We start from the raw sequence: 21066 nt of genomic DNA, 5'->3' as shown, positions 1-21066 counted from the left end.
CTCCCCCAACACCCACCCTCGCCCATCCTGAGGTGCAGGAAGCACCTCCCTGGGGCTGCGCTGAGCCTCAACCAGCAGGGGAGCTCCGCACAACGTGGCCCAGAAGGATCAGTGGGAACCGAGGTTTCTTCTGGTTCTAAAAACATCTTTTCAAGGCTGGGCGCAGTGGCTCGCGCCTGTAATCCCAGCACTTGGGAGGCCAAGGTGGGCGGATCAGTTGAGGTCAGGAGTTCAAGACCAGCCTGGCCAACATGGTGAAACCCCGGTTCCACTAAAAATACAAAAATTTGGCAGGCACCTGTAATCCCAGCTACATGGGAGGGTGAGGCAGGAGAATTGATTGAACCCTGGAGATTTGCAGTGAGCCTAGATCACGCCAATCCACTCTAGCCTGGGCGACAGAGTGAGACTCTGTCCCAAAAAAAAAGAAAAAATCTTTTCACAATACAAATCTTTATTAACGGAAGGCACGGGGCTCACCACAATCCTTCGGATGGAACCACAGGAAGAGAAGAAGCATGTTTCACCCTGGGCTGGGGGTGCTTCCCAAAGCCACTGGGGCCCTTTTCCCAAGCCCCAGAACTGAGCCCACCTGAACTCATCTTGAAGGTAGGTATGTCAGTGAGTCCTCTCAAAGCCTCAGTTTCCCTACCTATAAAATGAGGAAGCAGGACTGCCCCTAGGGCAGGGCCTAGGCCTCCTGCCAGCCCACCCTCACAGACCCAGAGGGCAACGCAGGGTGAGGCGGGGCAGTTTCACTCCCCAGTGCTGTGGCCCCCTTGGTTGAGTGAAAGCACCTCCAGAGCCCTTACCCTAGCCCTGGGAGCCAGGCAAGAGACCCCCACAATGACCATCAGAGGTCGTGAGGGGTGGCAGGGAGCCTGGCAGGGAGCCAGGCAGGGGCCAAGGTCTAGGCTCAGAGCAGTGAAGGATAGATAGGGTCACATGCCAGTTAGTGGCAGAGGTGGGACTTGAACCCAGGCCTCTGTGAGACTTGGTTCTCTCACCTGTAAAATGGGTCTAATAGCAGCTGCTTCTCCAAGCAAATGATGTCAAGCACCCAGCTCGGCACCTCACAGATGTGGTCAGTAAATGGTAATCCCAACCCTACCCTTATATGTGGACTAGAACATCTATGGCAAGTCTCGGGAGGTCATGGCAACTCCTCATGGCTCCTTCTTCATGCTGGAGGACCACGGCCTGCCCCTATCCCACCCCAACACACTCTTGAAACTGAGGCCCTCGGCCTAGAGCAGCTCACACAGAGGTGGACAGCTGTGCTAGCAGGTGCAGAGTCTGGGAGGCAAGGCTGGACCAGGGCCCCAGCTGGGCTTCGGGTAACCACAGGCCTCAACTGTCCAGTTGGCCAGAGGGACCTATCACCTGGCTCTGGGCCCCAGGATGCTTTAGCCACTTGAGCTCCTCCAGATGACCGTGTAAGTGAGATAAAGCAAAGGTGTCCTGGACTGCACCACTCACTAGCTCAGCACCCCAGGCACCAGGCTGGAAACCACATCTCGCACCCAATTCTCCATTTAAAAATTTTACAGGAAGGGGCCAGGCACAGTGGCTCACGCCTGTAATCCCAGCACTTTGGGAGGCCAAGGTGGGCAGATCACCTGAGGTCAGGAGTTCGAGACCAGCCTGGCCAACATGATAAAACCCCGTCTCTACTAAAAATACAAAAAATTAGCCAGGCGTGGTGGCGGGCGCCTGGAATCCCAGCTACTCGGGAGGCTGAGGCAGGAAAATCGCTTGAACTAGAGAGGTGGAGGTGGCAGTGAGCAGAGATCACGCCATTGCACTCCAGCCTGGGCGACAGGGTGAGACTACATCTCAAAAACAAAAAACTAAAATAATAAAATTTTACAGGAAGAGAAACTATGGCCACAGTGGGGAGTGGCATGACTCCCTAAGCAAGTTCAGGTCAGACAGGGCAAAGAATTCTGACTGCAGGGAGGAGGAATGGCTGGTTTTCCAGAGATAGATCAGAACAACAGAAGCTCCCTGTGCTCCAGCCTCGGCTGTGGTGCACTGACCTCTCACCCCAGGCAGGCTGAAGAGGAAACCCCTGCAGAGGTGGCCTTGGACACCTGGTTCCTGGAAGCAGCTGGCTGCCGTCATCTGCAGGGCCTGCAGTTCCACCGCACCCTATGGCCCCCTGGGGTCACAGCCTCCCACATCCGCTAACCAGCCTCATCACTTGTTTCCGCCAGCAAACCACAGGTCCCCAGAACACACCCAGGGGAAGGGGGCTGCAGGACCTTCTCCCCCAGTCAGTCACTGTCAGTGGGCCCAAGTGCTGACCTCAGTTTAGGTTTCCCTGACATAAAGTGCTAAGAAAAATCACAAGGATTCTAGGGTCCCTGCCAGCCCCTACCTCCCCGAGTCTGTTTCATTAAAAATCCAGCCTGGAAGGTGTGCCAGGGAGAGTGACCTGCTGGAACTCCATGGCAGAAAGTAAGGGGATGGATTGGGGCTGGGCCTGAGCCAGGTATTGCCTGGAAGACTTGGGCATCTGGGTACCACCGTCCCTACGCACCCTTGGCCTGCTTAGGGTCCACTGTTCCCATCCCATCATAGCTGTTACTTCCTCCAAAAAATCTTCCTGGAGCCCCCAGTCCCTGCACACCCAGCTGCCCTGGACACTGTGCCGTAAGCACCTCATACCCAGCTGTCCCCAGACTGGGCTGTGAACTCAGCCAGGCCAGAGGCCCCTGTCTGGAATGGGACCACGCATGCAGGAGGTACCCAATAACTGCTCGCTAATGCAGGGAATGAAGCAGCTGTAGCTGCAGGGCCTTCTAGCTCTGTAGCCCGCTCAGTGTATGCAAGTTCTGGAACGGGGACAGCCACTCAGGAGGTACCCAGTAACCAGGCACTAATGCAGGGAATGAAGCAGCTGTAGCTGCAGGGCCTTCTAGCTCTGCAGCAGCACTGCCCTGGCCTGACCTGAGGCAGCAGAACTGGTGAGTGGGGTGTGGGCTCCCAGCCCAGACTGCCCAAGTTTGGGTCCTGATCTGTTACTCGCTGTGCACCCTGGGGAAGTCACTCAGTGACCTGCACCCTGGAAGACAAGACAACCAACTGTTGGGGTTCCCGGGTACTGCTGCGGTCACCACTTAGACATCAGCATGGGCACCCAGTAAGCTGGTAATCCCCTCCTTCCCAATCAAGCCCCAGCCACCAAGGCAAAGCTCACTGCTGCTTTATTGGAGGCAACAGCCCCTACTGGAACCTGTGTCTTAGCGTTCCTGGGGGTCCCAGGGCCAGCCCCGGCCCCCACCCAGCTGCCCTGGCCCTGCCTGGCTCCCAGCCCACTTAGGGGTGAGTGTGATGGGGGGACCAGTGTTCCTGTCCTTGGAGCCCAGGCACAGCTTGGTCCTGGGTTTCTGGGATTGGGACAGGGCAAGTTAGTGTGGGGCAACAGAGTCCCTTCGTCCTCTGGAGCCTGGCGCCTGGTTCAGCCCTAGAACCCAGCCTGCTGGATGAGACTGGCTGGGTCCTACGAAATGTCCATCACAGAGGCCCTAGGCAAGCACGGCCTTGCTCCTGCTCACCCTCCCATGTGGGCCCGTGTCCGTCTGTGTGGCCTGGGGTCAGGGCCCCTGTGACTGCCTTGGCCTGGCAGCCACATGGACTGGCATCACCTAGGCCCAGTGTAGCCGTAGGGGTGCCGCAGCAGCAGGCTCTGGTGGCTGGGCAGCACGTGGGTGTGGTAGTGCTCCACCATGCTGCCCACACTCACAAACAGGACCTCGCCCTCCAGGTAGAACTTAGAGTCCTGTGGGGGAAGAGAGGGGGAGCATCAGCAGGGCCAGGCCACTCTGCGGCTCTAGGCCTCAGTCTCCCCGTCTGTAAAACAAGGCAGCAGCAGCAACAGCGGCATCGCCAGGCTGGCCCCTGGCTGTCGGTGGTGCCCCCAAGGTGGCCTCCGCATCAGGCCTGTGCTCTCCATGTTCCCACCTCACTTCCCCTCCGTCCTCCATGTCCAGGAGCCTGCACCCAGAGCACTTCAGACAAGGTCAGGAAATGAACCTAGGCCAGGCACGGTGGCCCACGCCTGTAATCCCAGCACTGTGGGAGGCCGAGGTGGGAGGATTGCTTGAGCCCCAGAATTTGAAACCAGCCTGAGAAAGACAGTGAGACCCCTGTCCCCGCAAAAAGAAAAAGACAAGACAAGCAACCCAGGGTCTATGGCTGACCGCCCATCCCCACTAGGGTCAGTGGAGGACAAAGGTAGGCCAGGAGAGGAGGGAGGCTGAGCAGGAGGGGTGGGGGGTGAGCGATGGTGGAGGGGAAGGGGAGGGCGGTGTCCTGGAGGTGCCAGTCTCAGTCTACCCGCTGCCTATGCCTCATCAGGGAGATTCTGCCCTGCCCCTTGCCAGGCCATGCGGCCAGGGTCCCCGTCCCACTCAGAGCCCTCTCACCTTCTCAAAAATGCGATAGTTCCTCACTTTGTTAGAGGTTTCGTCCCACACAACCAGGACCTACAGGACGGAAGCGGGAGGCTGACGGCTCCCTGAGAAACAGCGGGACCAGCCTCGGGAGACCATGGGCTGGGGATAGGGGGGCAGAACCATCAAGGGTGGGTCCTGTGGCCCTCGGGGGGTGGGGAGGGACTCCAGACCACCTGCACAAGGACAGCGGGGACGACACTGGCAGCCCTCAGAGCGCCTCTGATGAGCAACAGCTCATAACCACCAATAACCACTCCGACACACCCGGGAGAGCAGGGCTCAGTGAGGCCACAACTTCACGCTCGGAGGGACACGGGCAGACCTGGCGTTCCCCTGCCCCATGTGGCCTCCCCCACCCCAGAGCATGAGCCCTACCCCACCCGAGTCCTGGCCCCCACTGGGAGGTGGCCATCATGGCCCCCAATTTGCAGCTGGAGATCTATTAGGGAATAGATTGGGGGGTGCTGCTGGGAAGAGAATTCAGCTGAGACACCAAGTAAGAGTCCACACGGGGAGTGGTTTAGGAACTGTGGAGTCCTGGGCCCACCCACAGCCTGGGTGTGTGGAGAGCCAGAGGGGCCCTGGGGCATCTTCCCCTGGCGCCTACCTTCCCCGACTTGGTAGAGGAGTTCCGAATGCAGTAGAGTCCATCCTGGGGCTCTCCCCGGGGGCTTGTGGCCTTGAACAACCTAAAATAAGACAGTCATATTAGCGGGTGAGTCCTCCTCGGGCAGCTTTCACACGGACCTTCCCGCCCCGCTCCCAAGCCTGGCTTTCTGTCCTCTCGCTGTTGTAGGTCTCAAGCACTGAGCACGTCGGGCTGCCGTGAGGCTGACAGAAGCAGCCCAGCAGAGCCCTGGCCAGCCAGGGTGCCAGCTGGGCATGGGACAGAGCAGGGAGGTCCACTCCTCTGGTTTCTGCTGCACGCAGGGCCATGAACTTGTGCCAGCAACTCCCCAACACGGAAGCTAGTGAGAGGGACACAGAAGCAGGAAGCCGGGCACGGCGGAGGACCCAGCACACACAGGGCTTTGTGCTGACCTTTCCACTTCGCAGGACTCCGTGGTGTTGACGAAGACCGAGTTGGGCAGTGGCACCTGCAAGAGGCTGACGGTGTCAGTGCCAACGTCGGAGTGATCCACCCGCACCACCACCCCCCGGACGGTGGCCACACGGTGCCGGGATCCGGGGCTTTACATGGTGCTGTGTCCCCCTAGGCTCCCGGGTTCTCGGGGGGTCCTTGCTCAGGACGGTCTGTGAGGGGCCGCCCTGGCCTATGGCTTTCCCACCACCTGTCCACCTACTGGCCACTGGGACCCGGGCTTGCTGCTCAGCCTTGCCTTCTCATAGTCCTCGTCTGAGTCGTCCCCGCCAGCGTCAGCCTGCGAGGGTTGCCGGGGCTTTTCAAAGGAGAAGCTCCTGAAACTCTGCCCATCGGGGGGTGATCGCCTGGAGGGGCAGGGAGAGGAAGGCAGGACCATTTCACTGTCAGACACGGGGCGGCCACCCTCTGCTCCCCTCCCCACTCCGCCCTCCGTGTGAGGACGGCAAGCTGCCTGCTATGGCCCCTGTGACCATAAAAAGCTCAGGACAACAGAGATCCGGGTAGGGCTCGTGCTGACTGCCCTGGGACAGCAGGAATCGCCCGACACCGGAGTCAGGGGTCAGGGCTGCCATGGATGCTGGCAAGGGAGTCCAGGGTTCCCGAGCTCAGTGTCATCACACCGTCAACAAGTGCTCTGGATGCTCGTGGGGAGGGGAGGTCCAGTCATGGCCAAATCACAGCCCACTCAGAGCCACAGGGGAGTGGACGTGAACTGGATGAACAATGCAGTGTGACCCCAAAGGACACCCATGGCGTCCCTGCACGCCTCCCTGTGTGGCTAGCCGGTCCTGCTCAGCAAAGCCTCAAAGGCTCTAGGGAGGATTAACGGGCCACGCCAGCATGGGAGGCCAGCCTGTGGGTGAGGCTGAGCCCTGGAACCGCTATCCCCACAGTCATGGAAAAACGTGACTTCCGAACATCTGCACCTCTGCAGCCCTTGGTGAACTAGAACCACGAGTGTGACAAGGGCTGCTCAGAGGCACTTCCACACAGGCAGCAGGCATCTCAGAGGTGTTCGCAGAGCCGTGGGAGAAGGGCACCGTGGGCAAGGCATTCGGGGGTGTGCGTGCCGGCCAGCACACCCATGCGAAACCTGCCCCTCCAGTTCCTGGACCCTTTGCCTGCCAGGCAAGGCAGGAAGCCCACCTGGGGTCCCAGATGCCTTTGACCACAGCCATTGGCGTAACTCTGTGGGAGTGGGGGACAAACTGGTCTCCTGGCACTTCCCAGAAATAAAGCAGAAAGCATTTCAGCAGGATGCGGTGGCTCACGCCCGTAATCTCTACACTTTGCGAGGCCGAGGCAGGCGGATCACTTGAGACCAGGAGTTCAAGACCAACCTGGCCAACATAGTGAAACCCCTGTCTCTACTAAAAATACAAAAATTAGCCGGGCGTGTTGGCAGGTGCCTGTAGTCCCAGCTACTTGGGAGGCTGAGGCAGGAGAATCACTTGAACCCCGGAGGTGGAGGTTGCAGTGAGCTGAGATCGCACCACTGCACTCCAGCTTGGTTGCCAGCGTGAGACCCTGTCTCAAAAAGAAAAAAAACCAAAGCATTTCCAGCAAGCTTCAGGGCTGAGTCATGGACATGCTCCACGTTCCACCAAGGTGGACTGGAGGCAACAGGGAACCTTCCTACCCTTGCACCTGGTACCCCGTCGTGGGCTAAGAGTGCCAGGGGAGCGAGGTGGGCAGAGTGCCCGTCAGAGGCCAGGCCAGGGTCCCTGTAGCTGGAGGCAGGGCTTGCAGCCGCCACACAAACTCACTGGAGGTGCGGGAGCTGCGGCTTCTCTGGCCTGGGCAGGACTGCGGGCCGCGCCATGGCCTCAGGCACGGGCAGCTTCAGCGCAGGAGGCCGGGGAGCCACGGGGGGCACAAAGAGTCCAGGCATGGCTGCCTCCCTTGGGGGGTCCTCTTCAGCTGTCTTCAGGAACTTGGGCTTGTTGGCTGGCACAGGTGGGGGCTCAGATGTGGGTGGTCCTCGGGGGGACAGGTGGAAGGACTTGAGTTTGTCACAGTTTCTGGAGGTGGCAGTGGCCATGATGGCAGCACTGGAAGTGGAGCAGGCCCCGTGGCCAGGGGTCCAGGGCTCCGGGCTGGGGCTGGCACTCTCCCGGAAGCAAGGGGGTTTCCGGAGGCCGGGTGCGGTGGGCATGGTGCTCAGAGGGGGATCGCTCATCCTTCGGGGGGTAGCAGGTACCCTGGGGCAAGGCTCAGCCCGCCTCGGGCACAGTGTGTCCCTCTTGGAGTCCTCAGCAGCCAGGCCAACATCTGGGAGGCCGTGCTTAGGGGGCGGGGGTGGCAGTAGGGGACCGGGGCCCTTGGAGGTAAAGGAGTGGGCCCGGGGCATGTCAGAGAAGGCTGGCTTCCTGGGTGTGGGCACTGGGGGTGGTGGGTAAGCCGGTGGGTGCATCAGGGCATCTGCAGAGCAAAGAGACCCGGGTTGGACCCTGACAGAGACTGGGCCAACACTATCCTCTGCTGGCAGTGGTCAGCCAGGCCAACCAGGAGTGCAACCCATGGTATGCCCACCCCACAGCCTGCCCACCCAGCAGCCCAGCACCCAGCACTCCCATCCTGCCTTCCCCAGGGTCCCAGACCACCCACCACCCCCAGCCCTCCCCATTCATCCTCCCTATGGCAGCCTGTGGACGCTTCCTGAAGCCTAGAGGACACCTGAGGAGCCCATCAGGTTCCCAGAGGTGGAAGGAAGAGAAAGGAAGAGAAGTCAAGAAGGATCTCAGGGCTCGGCTGGAGCGAGAGGGAGGACGGAATTCCCAAGGACAGGGGAGGGGAGCAGCTGGGAGGAAGGTGAAGGCCCGTGTTTGCTCAGAACATATCCAGAAAGCTGGGAGATGCCAGGGGATGCGGGGTCAGGGAATGTGTGCAGAGTTCAGAAATCCAGCCGGCAGCCTGCAGATGACCCAGGCTGTCACCCAGGGAATCCGGGAGAGGAGTGAGGTCTGAGTCCGGGGCATCCCTCATGGGGCCAGCACAGGAGCTGAGGAGAAAGAGGACCCCGGGAGCACGGGGCGCCTGGAGGACGGGCTGGCAAGGAACAGGGCAGGCGCCAAGCTGGTGTGGCTCAGGACTGAGCGCTGGAACTGGGAATGGGGAGGCCACAGGCGTCCTGGACGAGAAATGTTTTGGGGAGAGGATGAAGGGGGTACAGAGGGAGGGTGAGTGGAGCAGTAGCATGCAGGAGCACTGGTGGCTCCCCAGGCCCATCTCTAGCCTCGCTGGGCTGCAGCTCAGGGCTGGGCAGACGGAGTCTGAGCTCACCAAGGCTTGGCCAGCCAGGCTAAGACGGAAGGCAGTAGTGTGTGGGCGAAGGGACAGGCATGGTGAACACTGTGAGACGAGAGCTCTGCATGGAAGGAAACTGAGGCAAGCGGCCCGCAGACCCTGGTGGGCTGAAGGACTGTTGGCACTGGGACCCCAGAGGGAAGGAGGGAGGGAGCGGCAGGAGAAGAGGGGCTGGACCCGGGAGCCTGAAGGTGGGAGGGGATGGGAGGCAGAGAGGATACGGGGTCAGGGGCTGGGGTCGGCAGAGGCCAAGTCAGTGAGGACAGGAGGCTGGAAAACAAGGAGGCAGGGCGGACGCAGGGAAAATGGAAGGATCAAGGATCAGCCCCAGACATGAGGAAATTGACAAGATGAGGGGGCTGGAGAGACAATAGGGAGGGAGGAAGGGAGGGAGGGGACAGAGGAGGACAGAGACACGTCCTCCCCACCCAGCTCGTGCTTCCGTCATCCACGTGTGACCACCTGTATCAGCCTGTCTCTTTGACTAGGCCGTGTGCTGCAGGAGGTAGGTGGACACTGGGATGGGATGGGGTGGGGTGGGACAACGGCCTGGCCTGCAGCAGTGTCCACACAAGCTGGCAGCCATGGGGACATGGACCTGCCCTGAGCCTGCGCGCTCCTCAGCGTCCTTCCTTCCCCATGCTTATCCCCCAGGGCCACCCCGGCTCCACCTGCCACTTATCGCCATGTGCCTGTCCCTCCTCCTGGGAGGTGGGAGGAGGAAATGAGCAGGGGTGGCAGCAGCTATACCTCTTCTGCTCCAATCCTCATAATACTTGGGACACAGCAGGGAAGCGGAAGCCACCCAGAGCGGTACCTGGGCCAGCATCCCCAGCCTCGGAGGGGCTCTGCTCCCGGTCCCGGCCCCTGCTTCCTACACACCCAGAGCTCCCCGGGCCCACCCGCCCCACCTACCCTCAAGCCTTCCGGGCTCCGGGGAGTCGGGCTCCAGGTAGGAGTCATCCTCATCGTCGTGCTCATAGTCTGCATGGGGTGGGGCGGGTGGTGAGAGCCAAACCAGCCCAGGCCCAGTCTCCGAGCAATGCTCCATGCATGGGGCTGAGTCCAGGAGGCAAGGGGCAAGCACCCGCTGGGAGGACTGTGAGTCCAGACCCTGCCGCTGAAGGCCAGAGCCCAGAGATGCTACTGCGCACTGCCAAAGGGCCAGAGCAAGGAGCACAGCCGAACACACCTCCCTCCCCTCCACAGCGGCCAAGAGGAGGCCAGGTGGGGAGAGGCGAACGGGCAGTGGACGCGGAGAAAGACCTCACCTTCATTGTCCGTGGGGTACGGGGAAAGGCTGATATCCACAGGCCGCTCAACTGCGCCGTAGAAGCTGTCTGTGTCCGAGCTGGAGTCGCTGCAATGCAGGATGCGTTGGGGCGGACGGTGAGCACCAGGCCTGGGAGGTCCCTTGATGCTCACACAAAGGTACACACAGGCACACGCGGATACACGGACAGATACACAGATGCACACACGGATACACTGACAAACACATGCACACATGGTTAAGCTGACAGACACACACATGCACACACGGATACGCTGACAGACACACACATGCACACATGGATACGATGACAGACACACACATGCACACATACTCTGACAAACACACAGATGCACACATGCACACACAAGCACACGCAGGAACACAGGCACACAGGCATGGATATATATACACAAAGACACAGGGACACGCGCAGACATGTAGACACACAGACACAAGGACTCTGTCACACAGACATGGAAGTATACAGATAAACACAGATACAGGACAAGCACAGATGTTCACACACAGACAAGCGACACGCGGACACGCACACACAAACAAGCAACACGCGGACATGCACACACACAGAGCAACACGCGGACATGCACACACATAGAGCAACACGTGGACATGCACACACACACAGAGCAACACGCAGACATGCACACACAAACACAGAGCAACACACAGACATGCACACACACACAGAGCAACATGCAGACATGCACACACACAGAGCAATGTGCAGACATGCACACACACAGAGCAACACGCAGACATGCACACACAAACAGAACAACACGCAGACATGCACACACACAGAGCAACACGCGGACATGCACACACACACAGAGCAACACGCAGACATGCACACACAAACAGAGCAACACACGGACATGCACACACACAGAGCAACACGCGGACATGCACACACAAACACAGAGCAACACGCGGACATGCACACACAGAGCAACACGCGGACATGCACACACAAACACAGAGCAACACGCAGACATGCACACATAAACACAGAGCAACACGTGGACATGCACACACAGTTACAAGGACAGACAGAAGAACTGGAGGCTGTGGTGCCTCCACTAGGTGCCCCTCCTGGCCCACAAGGATGGCCGCCCTGACTGTGCCCACGTCTCCACCTGCTCCTGCCTCAAGAGGGCTTGGGCGACTCTGGGCTGGGCCCGAGGCTGAACAGCTTGGACCAGGGGACAGGAGCCCGGGGTCAGGCAGGGACCTGCAGGGCAGCCTTGGCTGTGCCCAGCCCTCCCTGGGCCTCCTGTCCCCACCTGTGAAAGGACAGGAAGGTTTGTTCCCTCCACATCGTCTCGGGCCAGGGAGTCCCAATCCAGAGAGCATCTGCTGCACGTCGGGCCAGCTCACGGGGGAGGCTGCCAAGGCTCACACTGCCCAGCGGCGCCCCGCCAGGAGAATCATTCTGGTCTCACTCTGAGTGAGCCAGGGTGGGCGTAGGGGGCTGGGAACCCAAAGTGCCCAGCTGCTGCCATGCCAGGCCTCCCTGGTGGCAGGCGTATAAACACACATGATCCCCTAACAGGAACTACCCACGGCGGCAACACAGAAACAGATGTGACAGATGGGGCTGGAGGTAGACAGGAGCAGAGAGATGCATGCACACCTGTGCATGTCTGTGTGTGTGTGCATGTCTGTGTGTTGCTCTGTGTTTGTGTGTGCATGTCTGCGTGTTGCTCTGTGTGTGTGTGCATGTCCGCGTGTTGCTCTGTGTGTGTGTGCATGTCCGCGTGTTGCTCTGTGTGTGTGCATGTCCGTGTGTTGCTTGTGTTTGTGTGTGCGTGTCCACGTGTCGCTCGTCTGTGTGTGAACATCTGTGCTTGTCCTGTATCTGTGTTTATCTGTAGACAGGAGCAGAGAGACGCAGCCCGGCTGGCACCTCCAGGAAACCTTTAAGGACGGAATTCTATGCCAAGCCCAGGGCTGGGAGGCAGACACCCGGGTCAGGCCCAGGCGCCCCAGGGACCCTCACTGCCCGGTATGCCCTGGGCCCGGGCTCACCTGGTGTCCAAGGGCAGGTCTTTCTTTTCGTGGAAGTGGCCAATCTCCCTGCGCAGCAAGGCCATCCAGCTCTGCAGGTCAGCGGGGCTGTGGTGGGCACGGTGCCACCAGGGTGGGCCCCACCGCACCCCTCCACCTTCACTGCCCTGCCTGCTCTGCTGTGACTCCCAAGGTCAGAGGAGGCGACCCGGCTGGATACAACATGGCTGTGTGGCTCCCCTCAGCCCACAGGGGCACCTCCCAGGACAGCATGTTTCTTGTGTGGGCGCTGGCACCAGGCTCTGGGCATGGGGATGGAGCTGGGGCGGCACCCACCCAGCTGCCTGTGTCCCAGCCACACCTTCTCTTTGCCCGGGACTGAGAGGCCAGCGCCCCAGGACCAGCGAGCCCCCAAGGCAGGTCCAGCCTGGTGCCTGCAGGCCCACACCCCCAGTCACCTTGCACTCGTCCTTGGACCCCCAGTCACCTTGCGCTCCTCCTCGGAGGAGGCCGAGAAGAACCACGTGCGGTGCTTCTTGCTGATGTGGATGATCTTGAAGGGGAAAACGTTGTTGGACGTGGTCTCCTCAGCCGCCCGCATCACCCTGCGGGCACAGCGCCAGGGGTCACGGCCTGGTTCACAGCTGTAGGGATGGCCTTCCCACAGCACCCCCCTGTGAACACGTCTCGGCACCAGCACCACGCCCCAACGGAAGAGGGCAGATCTGGGTGGGCCCTGGCTGCTGATGCTCCCAGTAGTGAGCTTCATGCCCAGGCAGGCATAAGGGGGCATGGAGGGGCATGGAAGAGGGGTGCTGGGTGGGCTTCGTGGGAGCAGCAGTGCACAGGAGACAAGGACAAACCTGCCTCGATGCCCGCCAATGCCACTTTACATGGACGCCACCCTCCCACCTCTGGCCCCATTTGCGCAGGCCTGCTTGGCCTCCCTGGGGTACCCCACAGGGCTCCGTGCCCCTGAGGCCCAGCAGCAGCCCTAAGTGCATTTCAGGGAATGACTCGTGCCTGCTCTGTGGCCCACTCACACAGCCAGGATGTGGGGTTTGCGCTGAGTTTATCACGTGGGGAGCCCTGCCAGCCAGGCACCGGGGCAGGTGCACTTATACGGCCCATAAGAGCCTGGCCAAAACTCCTCAGGCCCAGCATTCCCTGACAGGCTAGACAATTCCCTGGGGCATGATTGCATCTGCCACTGGGCCCAGGGTTCATGGCATGGCTGGCACATGCTGGAGGCCGGAAGGCGCTGTGTCTGTCTGCGGAAAGGGAATGACCTTCCCCAGGGGACCCCGGAGCTCTGTGCCAGCATGGGGGCCTGGCACCGGGCTGGGTGCTCTGGCAAGGCTGCTCTACCAGGCCTGTGGCCAGGGTGCAGGCCGGGGCCTAGAGTCACTCCGAAGGTCCCAGTTCCACTACTGATACCATGTGACCCTTGGTTCCTCATAGGCAGGAGGGGCTGGGCCCTTAAGGGGTGGTAAGAGGCAATAGATAAATGCAGTGGGGTGCAGGGCTCCGATGGGATAGCAACCAGAACCAGAGCTGGGTGCCAGCATTAACCCTCTGTGTGGGCCCCAGGCCATGGGCTGTGCCAGTGCACTCCGCCACCCACATGCCACCTGGCCACCGCCCACCTGCCTGTTAGTGCGGAAGGCCCTCCAGGGCAGCTCATGGCCCATCACTGGATAGAGCCCAGCCCAGGACATGTGTGAAGCTGGAAACTGATCCCGGCCTGGGAGGACCCTGGGGCAGGGAATCCTAGGGCCCAGCCTCTGTTTGGGACAGGGCCTGGGCTGGCTGGGGTCTGGGCTGCCTGGAAAGAGGTCATGGTGGGTGAAGGGGCAAGGTGGGGAGGGAGGAGAGATGCAGAAGTCACTGGGTGGTGGCTGAGTGGAGACTCTGGAGAGCAGGCTGTCCAGGCCTCTGGGACTTGTGCACAAAGCCACAGGAAGACCCTGGCACCCCCGAGGTCCTGCGCCTGAGGGCAGGACACGCGGAGAGGGCGAGGCACTGTGGAGGCTGGGCGGGGAGGACAGGGGATGGGCACGAAGGCTGCTTCGGGAAAGCACTTTCCTTGGGCGGGAATAAGGGGCAGGCCCAGCTGGGGCTCTGCTGGGAGGGACCCGCTGGCTGTGGGGGCCCAAGGTCAGCAGGCAGGTCGGGCACTTACCGGTTATAACCACTCAGGGAGAAGGCGCCCTGCGGGGAGGCGGAGGTGCTGCTCTTGAAGTAGTAGACGCAGCGTTTGTGGATGATGACAAAGCGCAGGGGCCCTGTGGGAGGTGGCAAGGGCAGGAAGGTGAGCCTGGAGGGGCGGCTGCCAAGACCCACTGTGAGGACCCTCCACAGGGCAACTTGGGGCCAGGCCTCCTGCCTCCAAGCCTTACCAAATGGAAGAGCAGGGAGCAAGGCTGGCATGCTGCCCCCTCCCCAGGAGCCCACTCTGGGGCCAAATACGGAAAAAATTGTAGGCACACAGGCTAGCCCCAGAGTGCCACCCGAGGGCAGGCCTGGCTGCCCACAAAGAAGGGGTAGATTTGGGGAGCTGTGTGGAGCCAGCATGAGGCAAGGCAGAGCCAGGACCAGAGGCCCAGGAAGGCCACAGCTGACTTGCTGGGTGCTGCAGGGCTGTTGGAGGCTCCCACTACCCCAGAGCTAAAAGAGGGGGACTAAGGCCGGGTGCAGTGGCTCACGCCTGCGATCCCAGCTACTCAGGAGGCTGAAGCAGGAGAATTGCTTGAACCCGGGAGTCAGAGGTTGCAGTGAGCCAAGATCGTGCTACTGCACTCCAGCCTGGGTGACAAGAGTGAGACTGTCTCTAAAAATAAAAGATGGGGTGAGCCTGAGCAACATGTGAAACCCCATCTCTACAAAAAATACAAAACTTAGCCGGACACGGTGGCATACATCTGTAGTTCCAGCTACTTGGGAGGCTGAGGTGGGAGGATCATTTGAGCCCAGGAGGTCGAGGCTGCAGTGAGCTGTGTTCGCACCACTGCACTGCAGTCTGGGTGACAGAGTGAGACATAAAAATAATAAATAGGCCAGGCGCGGTGGCTCATGCCTGTAATCCCAGAACTTTCGGAGGCCAAGACAGGATCACTTGAAGTCAGGAGTTCGAGACCAGGCTGACCAACATGGTGAAACGCTGTCTCTACTAAAAATACAAAAATTAGCTGGGCGTGGTGGCACACTCCTGTAATCCCAGCTACTCAGGAGGCTGAGAAAGGAGAATTGCTGGAACCCAGGAGGTGGACGTTACAGTGAGCTGAGATCAAGTCACTGCACTCCAGCCTGGGCAACAGAGCAAGACTCCATCTCAAAAAAATAAATAAATAAATAACAAAAATAAATAAAAAATAGGCTGGATGCAGTGGCTCACACCTGTAATCCCAGCACTTTGGGAGACCAAGGCGGGTGGATCGCTTGAGCTCAGGAGCTCCGGGCCAGCCTGGGCAACATAATGAAATTCCATCTCTACAAGAAATTAAAAAAAAATTAACAGGGCATAGTGGCATGCCTATAGTCCCAGCTGAGGGGATCACCTGAGCCTGGGAGGTTGAGGCTGCAGTGAGCCATGATCATGCCACTACACTCCAGCTTGGGCAACAGAGCAAGACCCTGTCTCGAAAAAATAAAATAAAAGAGGGAGACTCAGGAGCCCGGAGAGTTTGCCAGTGAGAGCCACTGGTGTGGGGCCACCCCTAGGTGGAAAGTTACACTGAAACCACCCTAGCTCCACTGCCCCAGCCCTGTCCCAGGCTGGGGGACAAGCCAGTTACAGCTCCTCCAAGGAGGCTGTCTGTGCAAAGAGGAGAACAGCTCAACCAGTGCCCGTACAGGAACCAATCAGTCCAGCCTGGACATCTCAACCAGGCGGCCCAGGACCAGGGAGTCCCTGGCAGAGGGCACTGCTACTGCAAAGGCATGGAGCACCTGCTGCTCAGGCCCTGTTGCTCTTGGCCTTCAGTATCTCAGCATTTGGGTATCTCTCAAGCCCGAGGGCTGCTTCTTCCTCCCAGCCAGCTGTCCTGGGGGCCAGAGCCTGGGTCTTGTGCAGCTCCAGAGGTCCAGCACCCAGCCAGGACTTGACACATAGGTTCACTGTGGGCGAAGTGACCAACTAACTCACTGAACATTCACAGATTCAGTGAGGGCAGCACCAGAGGCCAGACCTACCTGGCCACCTGTGGTCCCCAGGTCCTGGCTGCAGGCTGCAGCTCCCCTTGCCAGCTGGCCAACACTGTGCACCACCCCGGACCCTGCTACAGTCCTGGGGGCTAGGGAAGTCAACCTCTGCTTCTCCAGGGGTGCCAGCCACCAGAGAGGGAATGGGAAAATCCAGAGGGCACACCATGTGAGGAAGCAGAGGCTTGGAGAGGATGCTTACTTACATGGCTAGCCCTGCCCCCATGCCCTCCTACTGTGCACCCTACCACCCCAGGGACTCACATTTCAGCAGCTGCAGCTGGGTACCACCCTTCTTGTGCAGGTAGCCAGCCTTGGCCACGCCCCCAGGCATGGTTAGCAGGTTCTGGGCACCAATGGCCTTCATAGGGACAGGCCAATGCATCTCTTCAGCCGCCATGAAGCTGCAATAAAGGACAAAGGCACGTGGCTCAGCTACGGTCAGGCAGGAGATGGCTGAGCCAGGGCGCTCAGGGGGACATTGCCAAGATCCAGGACACAGCTTGGAGGGTAGGGCCATGACAGGCAAGGAAACCCCTTTTCTGAGGGCCTTGGGCTTCCAGGTGGGACCCCAGGGAGAGACAGAGCCACCTGCTCCACTCAGTCAGCCCCTGGTCCACTCAGCCACACACCCAACCCCAGGATCCTGAGCGCTACGTGCAGCCCTTTCTCTCCACTGGTTCATTCTGCACACAGCCACTGAGTGCAAGGCCCCATGGGGGCTGGGTAGAGATCAACGAACTCAGAAAACCGCCAGCCCAGATAAGTCAGACCTCAGGCCATAACTACTTCAAGTCCCAGTGCCAGGTGAACCTATAAGGGGCCTAGACAGGAAGAAGGCAAGTGAGCAGCCAAGAGCCCCCAGTTCCCAGGTCAAACGACCTGGGCTCCCATCCTGGTGTGACTTTCTGGGAGATCCCAAGCCTCAGATGCTGGAGGACAGAGTGGACACCCAGCCCAGCACACAGCACACTGCTGTCAGCAGTGGTCGTGACCACCATTTGGTGGGTTGGCTGCTATCCACCCCACCAGCCCAGGATATCACTCCCCTTCCCTCTGAGCCCAAGCGAGGACCACACAGTCAGTGGAGGACCAGTGACTGCCTTGGGGCTAACCCAGGCCCACGGGACCCAACATCATGACCTGCCCCCTACTCCAGCCCCCCTTACTCATGCTCCAGCTGCTCTCCTTGAGATACACCATGCTGTTTAATGCTTCCTCCTCTGCCTGAAATGACCTCCACCCCTTCCCATGCAGAGAACTTCTACTCATCCATCAAGACCCAGGTTAAGAGTCTCCTCTTCTGCTAGGCACCCTCATTGCCCACTTAAATACAGCATCTTCCTCATCTCTTGTCCCAGTGAACAGTACCCCCCCACCCTGCACTGTTTGGTCTGTGCCTGCCCTCACTCCATCCTGGGTAGGGTCCCTCCTGTGGCCCCAGTGGAGTTGGATGGGAGCAGGCCTGTGGCCAGTGTCCTGTTAAGCCCTTAGTGGAGCAGCTAAGGTCAGACCCAGATGCCCAGTGGGGCTGGGACTGCTTCCACTACAGCTCCAACCCCAAAAAACATACATAAAGAAAACTAAGCCAGGGCAACATAGCAAGACCCTATCTCTAAAAAAAAATTTTTTTTAATTAGTCAGGCATGGTGGGGTGCATCTGTAGTCCCAGCTGCTCTAGGAGGCTGAGGCAGGAGGATCACTTGAGCCCAGGAGTTTGAGGCTGCAGTGGTCTATGATCGTACCACTGCACTCCAGCCTGGGCAACAAAGTGAGACACTGTCTCTATAAATAAATAAAATAGCCGGACGCAGTGGCTCACGCCTGTAATCCCAGCACTTTGGGAGGCCAAGGCAGGCGGATCACTTGAGCTCAGGCGTTCAAGGCCTGCCTGGGCAACATATAGAGACCACCATCTCTAAAAAATAATTAGCTGAGCTTGGTGGTGCACACCTATAGTACCCGGAGGAGGCTAATCCAGGAGGATCGATTGAGCCAGGAGTTCCAGGAGGCAGTAAGCTATGATTGGCCACTGCTCTCCAGTCTGGGCAACTGAGCTGGAGCTAAAATTAAAAAATTAAAAACAAAATAAATAAAAAGAAAAATACTTTCTGCTTTTAGCAAACCAGCACCCTCCAACAAAAGTGCAAGAGGAAGTCTTCAAGGCATCAGGCTGTCTTCTGCCGGCCTCGGTCTGGGTCACCCGGCTGGACCCCACCAGCTCCTTCTGCACCCAAAGACAGCCCCTCTGGGCAGGGAGGGGTCAGGGGCGGGTCCCAGCCGCAGGACCCCCAACCACAGGCCAAGGTTTGGAACAAAGGCGCCGCCACACCCCGCCGCCCGCCCTACCGCGCCCGGCCCGAGGGAGCCCCGCAGTGGGGATGGAGGAGGGAGCCCCGCAGTGGGGATGGAGGAGGGAGCCCCGTGCCCAGTCCGCCCGCGGGGAGCTGCCCGCAGACCGACAAGCCCCGTGCCGGCCTGAGTCCCCCATCCGCCCTCCGGGACGGTCCACGCCCGCCTTTGTTCCCCCAAGAAGCGCGTGGGCGACCAGCAGCGCCCGGGGCTCGCGGCCCTGGTCCAGGGGCTCGGGGTGCGGGGTCCAGAGCCGGAAGCTCGCGGCCCGGGTCCCGGGGCTCGGGGGCCGGGGCTCGGTACTCACGGCGTCCACGCGGCGGGCATGGCCGGCTTCCCCGGGGCGGTCCACGCCCGCCTCCCCTGCGAGCACCGGCACGGCCCCGGGCCGCGCCCCCCGGCCGCCGCCGCCTCGTCCCGGGCGCCCGCCTCCCGCCGGCCCCAGCTCCGCGGCCGCGGCCCGGAGCCCGCCATGCCCGCCGGCCCTGGCCTGGCAGCCGCCGGCTCCTCCCCTCTCGGCGGGGGACTGGGCGGGCAGGTGAGGATCCCGGCGCGCCCCTCCCGGCCCCGCCCCCTGCCGCGTCACCGTGCGCGGGAGGCACGTGAGCCCCCTGCGGGCCTCAGTTGCCCCACGCTGCAAGGAGGTTGGTGGGCGCTTGGGACAGGAGGCCCACATCTGTTGGTGCAGCCCGGAATCAAGAAGCCTTCGATGCAAACGAGGCCTCCCGCTCCACTCCCCCAACACCTGCCAGTCCACACAGCTTGGTTGGAAATCCACGGCGGGCGTGGGAGCCTCGGCTCTGAGGCCCCGCCCAGGTCCCATCCCGCCGGGCCCTTGCAACCAGCTCCCTCGGGAAAGTGGCCTCTGCAAAACGGCACCTGCATGGAGGGCGGCAACGGGGCAAGGGATCGGGCACGTGCCCCGCCCTCACCTTCTCCACTTTCCTGCGGGACTCCATGGGCCTCCAGCCCCGGATTCTCCAAGGAGCCAGGGGTCTGGTCCTTGGCACCTCCCACCTGCTTGCCCAAACGCAGGCGCCTCACCCAGGAGAGTCCCCTGGGGTGGCCAAAGGCCGGCAGAGGCCCTTGTTGGCCTCCCAGGCATCCTGCCTCCTCCATCTTCCACCTGCAAACAGGCTGCCACCAAGATGGGCCAGATGCAGGTGTGGCTCTAACAGCCTGGGCCCGACCCTACCTAGCTGTCCATCCTGGGCACCCACCCTGGTTTCAAGGCCCCACCTCAGGCCCGCTATCTGGACTTCTTCCCACTGCACCCAGCCTTCGAGGCTCTGTCCCATCTCTGTGCCTCTGTTCTCAGTGCCCTTGTCTGGCCTGCCTCAAGGATCCCACCTCCTTCCAGCCGCCCTGCCAGGCCCCTCTCCATTGCCTCTTGGCAACCCCCTCCACTTCCTCTCCTCAGGCTTCCTCTGCCTCCAGCCCCCTCCACCCAGCACAGAATCAACACGCACACCATTCCCATCACTGCTCAGTGCTAAACCTCTAGGGCCTCCTCATGCCAACCTGGCCCTTCCTGATTCAGCCACTCCTGCCCTCTACCTTCTGTGCTCTTACGCCAGCCAGACCCTATGGCTCCAGTTACCTGAATCGAGCAGGCACCCACTTGCAGGCCTCAGCCCATGCTGTTGCCACAGCCTAAAGTTGAAACTGAACTAACCCAGCCATCAAGAGTTGGCTCAAAAGAACATGGATCCTTCACAAACTTCCAGAAAATAGAAGAGGAGGGAACTCATTCTATGAGGGCAGCATTATCCCAATACCAAAACCAGACAAAGACATCACAATAAAACTACAAACCAATATCCCTTATGGGTATAGACATAAACATCCTCAACAAAATACTGGCCAACTGAATCCTGCAACATATAAAAGGGATTCTACACCAAGACCATGTGGGATTTATCCCAGGAATACAAGGATGGTTTAATATTCAAAACAATTAATGTAATACACCATATCAATAGAATAAAGGACAACCACATGATTTTGATAGACGAAGAAAAAGTGTTTGACAAAATTCAACACTCCTCCATGATAAGAACAGTCAACAAACCAGGAATAGAAGGGAAGTTCCTCAATCTGATAAAGGGTTCTATGAAAAACCCACAGCTAACATACCTAGTGGTAAAAGACTGAAAGTTTTTCCCCCAAGAACAGGAACAAGGAAAGGATGTCTGCTCTACTTCTATTCAGCATAGTACTGGAGATTCTCACCAGAGTAATTAGGCAATAAAAAGAAATAAAAGGTATCCAGAATGGAAAGAAAGAACAATTATTCACTGATTAGATTATTTTACATACAGAAAATCCCAAGGAATCCA

The 21066-nt window shown here is 59.7% G+C and overlaps 1 protein-coding gene across 32 annotated transcripts in view; it reads right to left on the bottom strand.

The window, feature by feature from the left end:
• Positions 1 to 436: 436 nt before the first annotated feature.
• SH3BP2 (SH3 domain binding protein 2) overlaps positions 437 to 21066 on the bottom strand; it is a 43497-nt gene continuing 22867 nt past the window's right edge. For 14 of the 32 annotated variants that reach the window (XM_016951181.4, XM_016951182.4, XM_063808609.1 and 11 more), the window contains 12 exons: positions 16640 to 16779; positions 14358 to 14460; positions 12663 to 12780; positions 12197 to 12267; positions 10143 to 10231; positions 9787 to 9855; positions 7332 to 7986; positions 5801 to 5909; positions 5502 to 5557; positions 5068 to 5149; positions 4431 to 4490; positions 437 to 3784 (listed from right to left, as the gene is read on the bottom strand). In XM_016951181.4, the coding sequence (XP_016806670.2) occupies positions 3647 to 3784; positions 4431 to 4490; positions 5068 to 5149; positions 5502 to 5557; positions 5801 to 5909; positions 7332 to 7986; positions 9787 to 9855; positions 10143 to 10231; positions 12197 to 12267; positions 12663 to 12780; positions 14358 to 14460; positions 16640 to 16775 (1686 nt within the window). In that variant the 5' untranslated portion in view covers positions 16776 to 16779 and the 3' untranslated portion in view covers positions 437 to 3646. Of the gene's footprint in view, positions 3785 to 4430; positions 4560 to 5067; positions 5150 to 5501; positions 5558 to 5800; positions 5910 to 7331; positions 7987 to 9786; positions 9856 to 10142; positions 10232 to 12196; positions 12268 to 12662; positions 12781 to 14357; positions 14461 to 16639; positions 16780 to 17544; positions 18839 to 19034; positions 19257 to 21066 lie in introns of those variants that run through there. The other 18 variants (XR_010156276.1, XR_010156279.1, XR_010156277.1 and 15 more) reach the window with 9 other exon arrangements.

Source organism: Pan troglodytes, chromosome 3 (genome assembly GCF_028858775.2).
Source record: "Pan troglodytes isolate AG18354 chromosome 3, NHGRI_mPanTro3-v2.0_pri, whole genome shotgun sequence".
Taxonomy (NCBI): domain Eukaryota; kingdom Metazoa; phylum Chordata; class Mammalia; order Primates; family Hominidae; genus Pan; species Pan troglodytes.
Note: the sequence above shows the minus strand (reverse complement) of the source record. Positions and strands in the feature narration are given on the sequence as shown.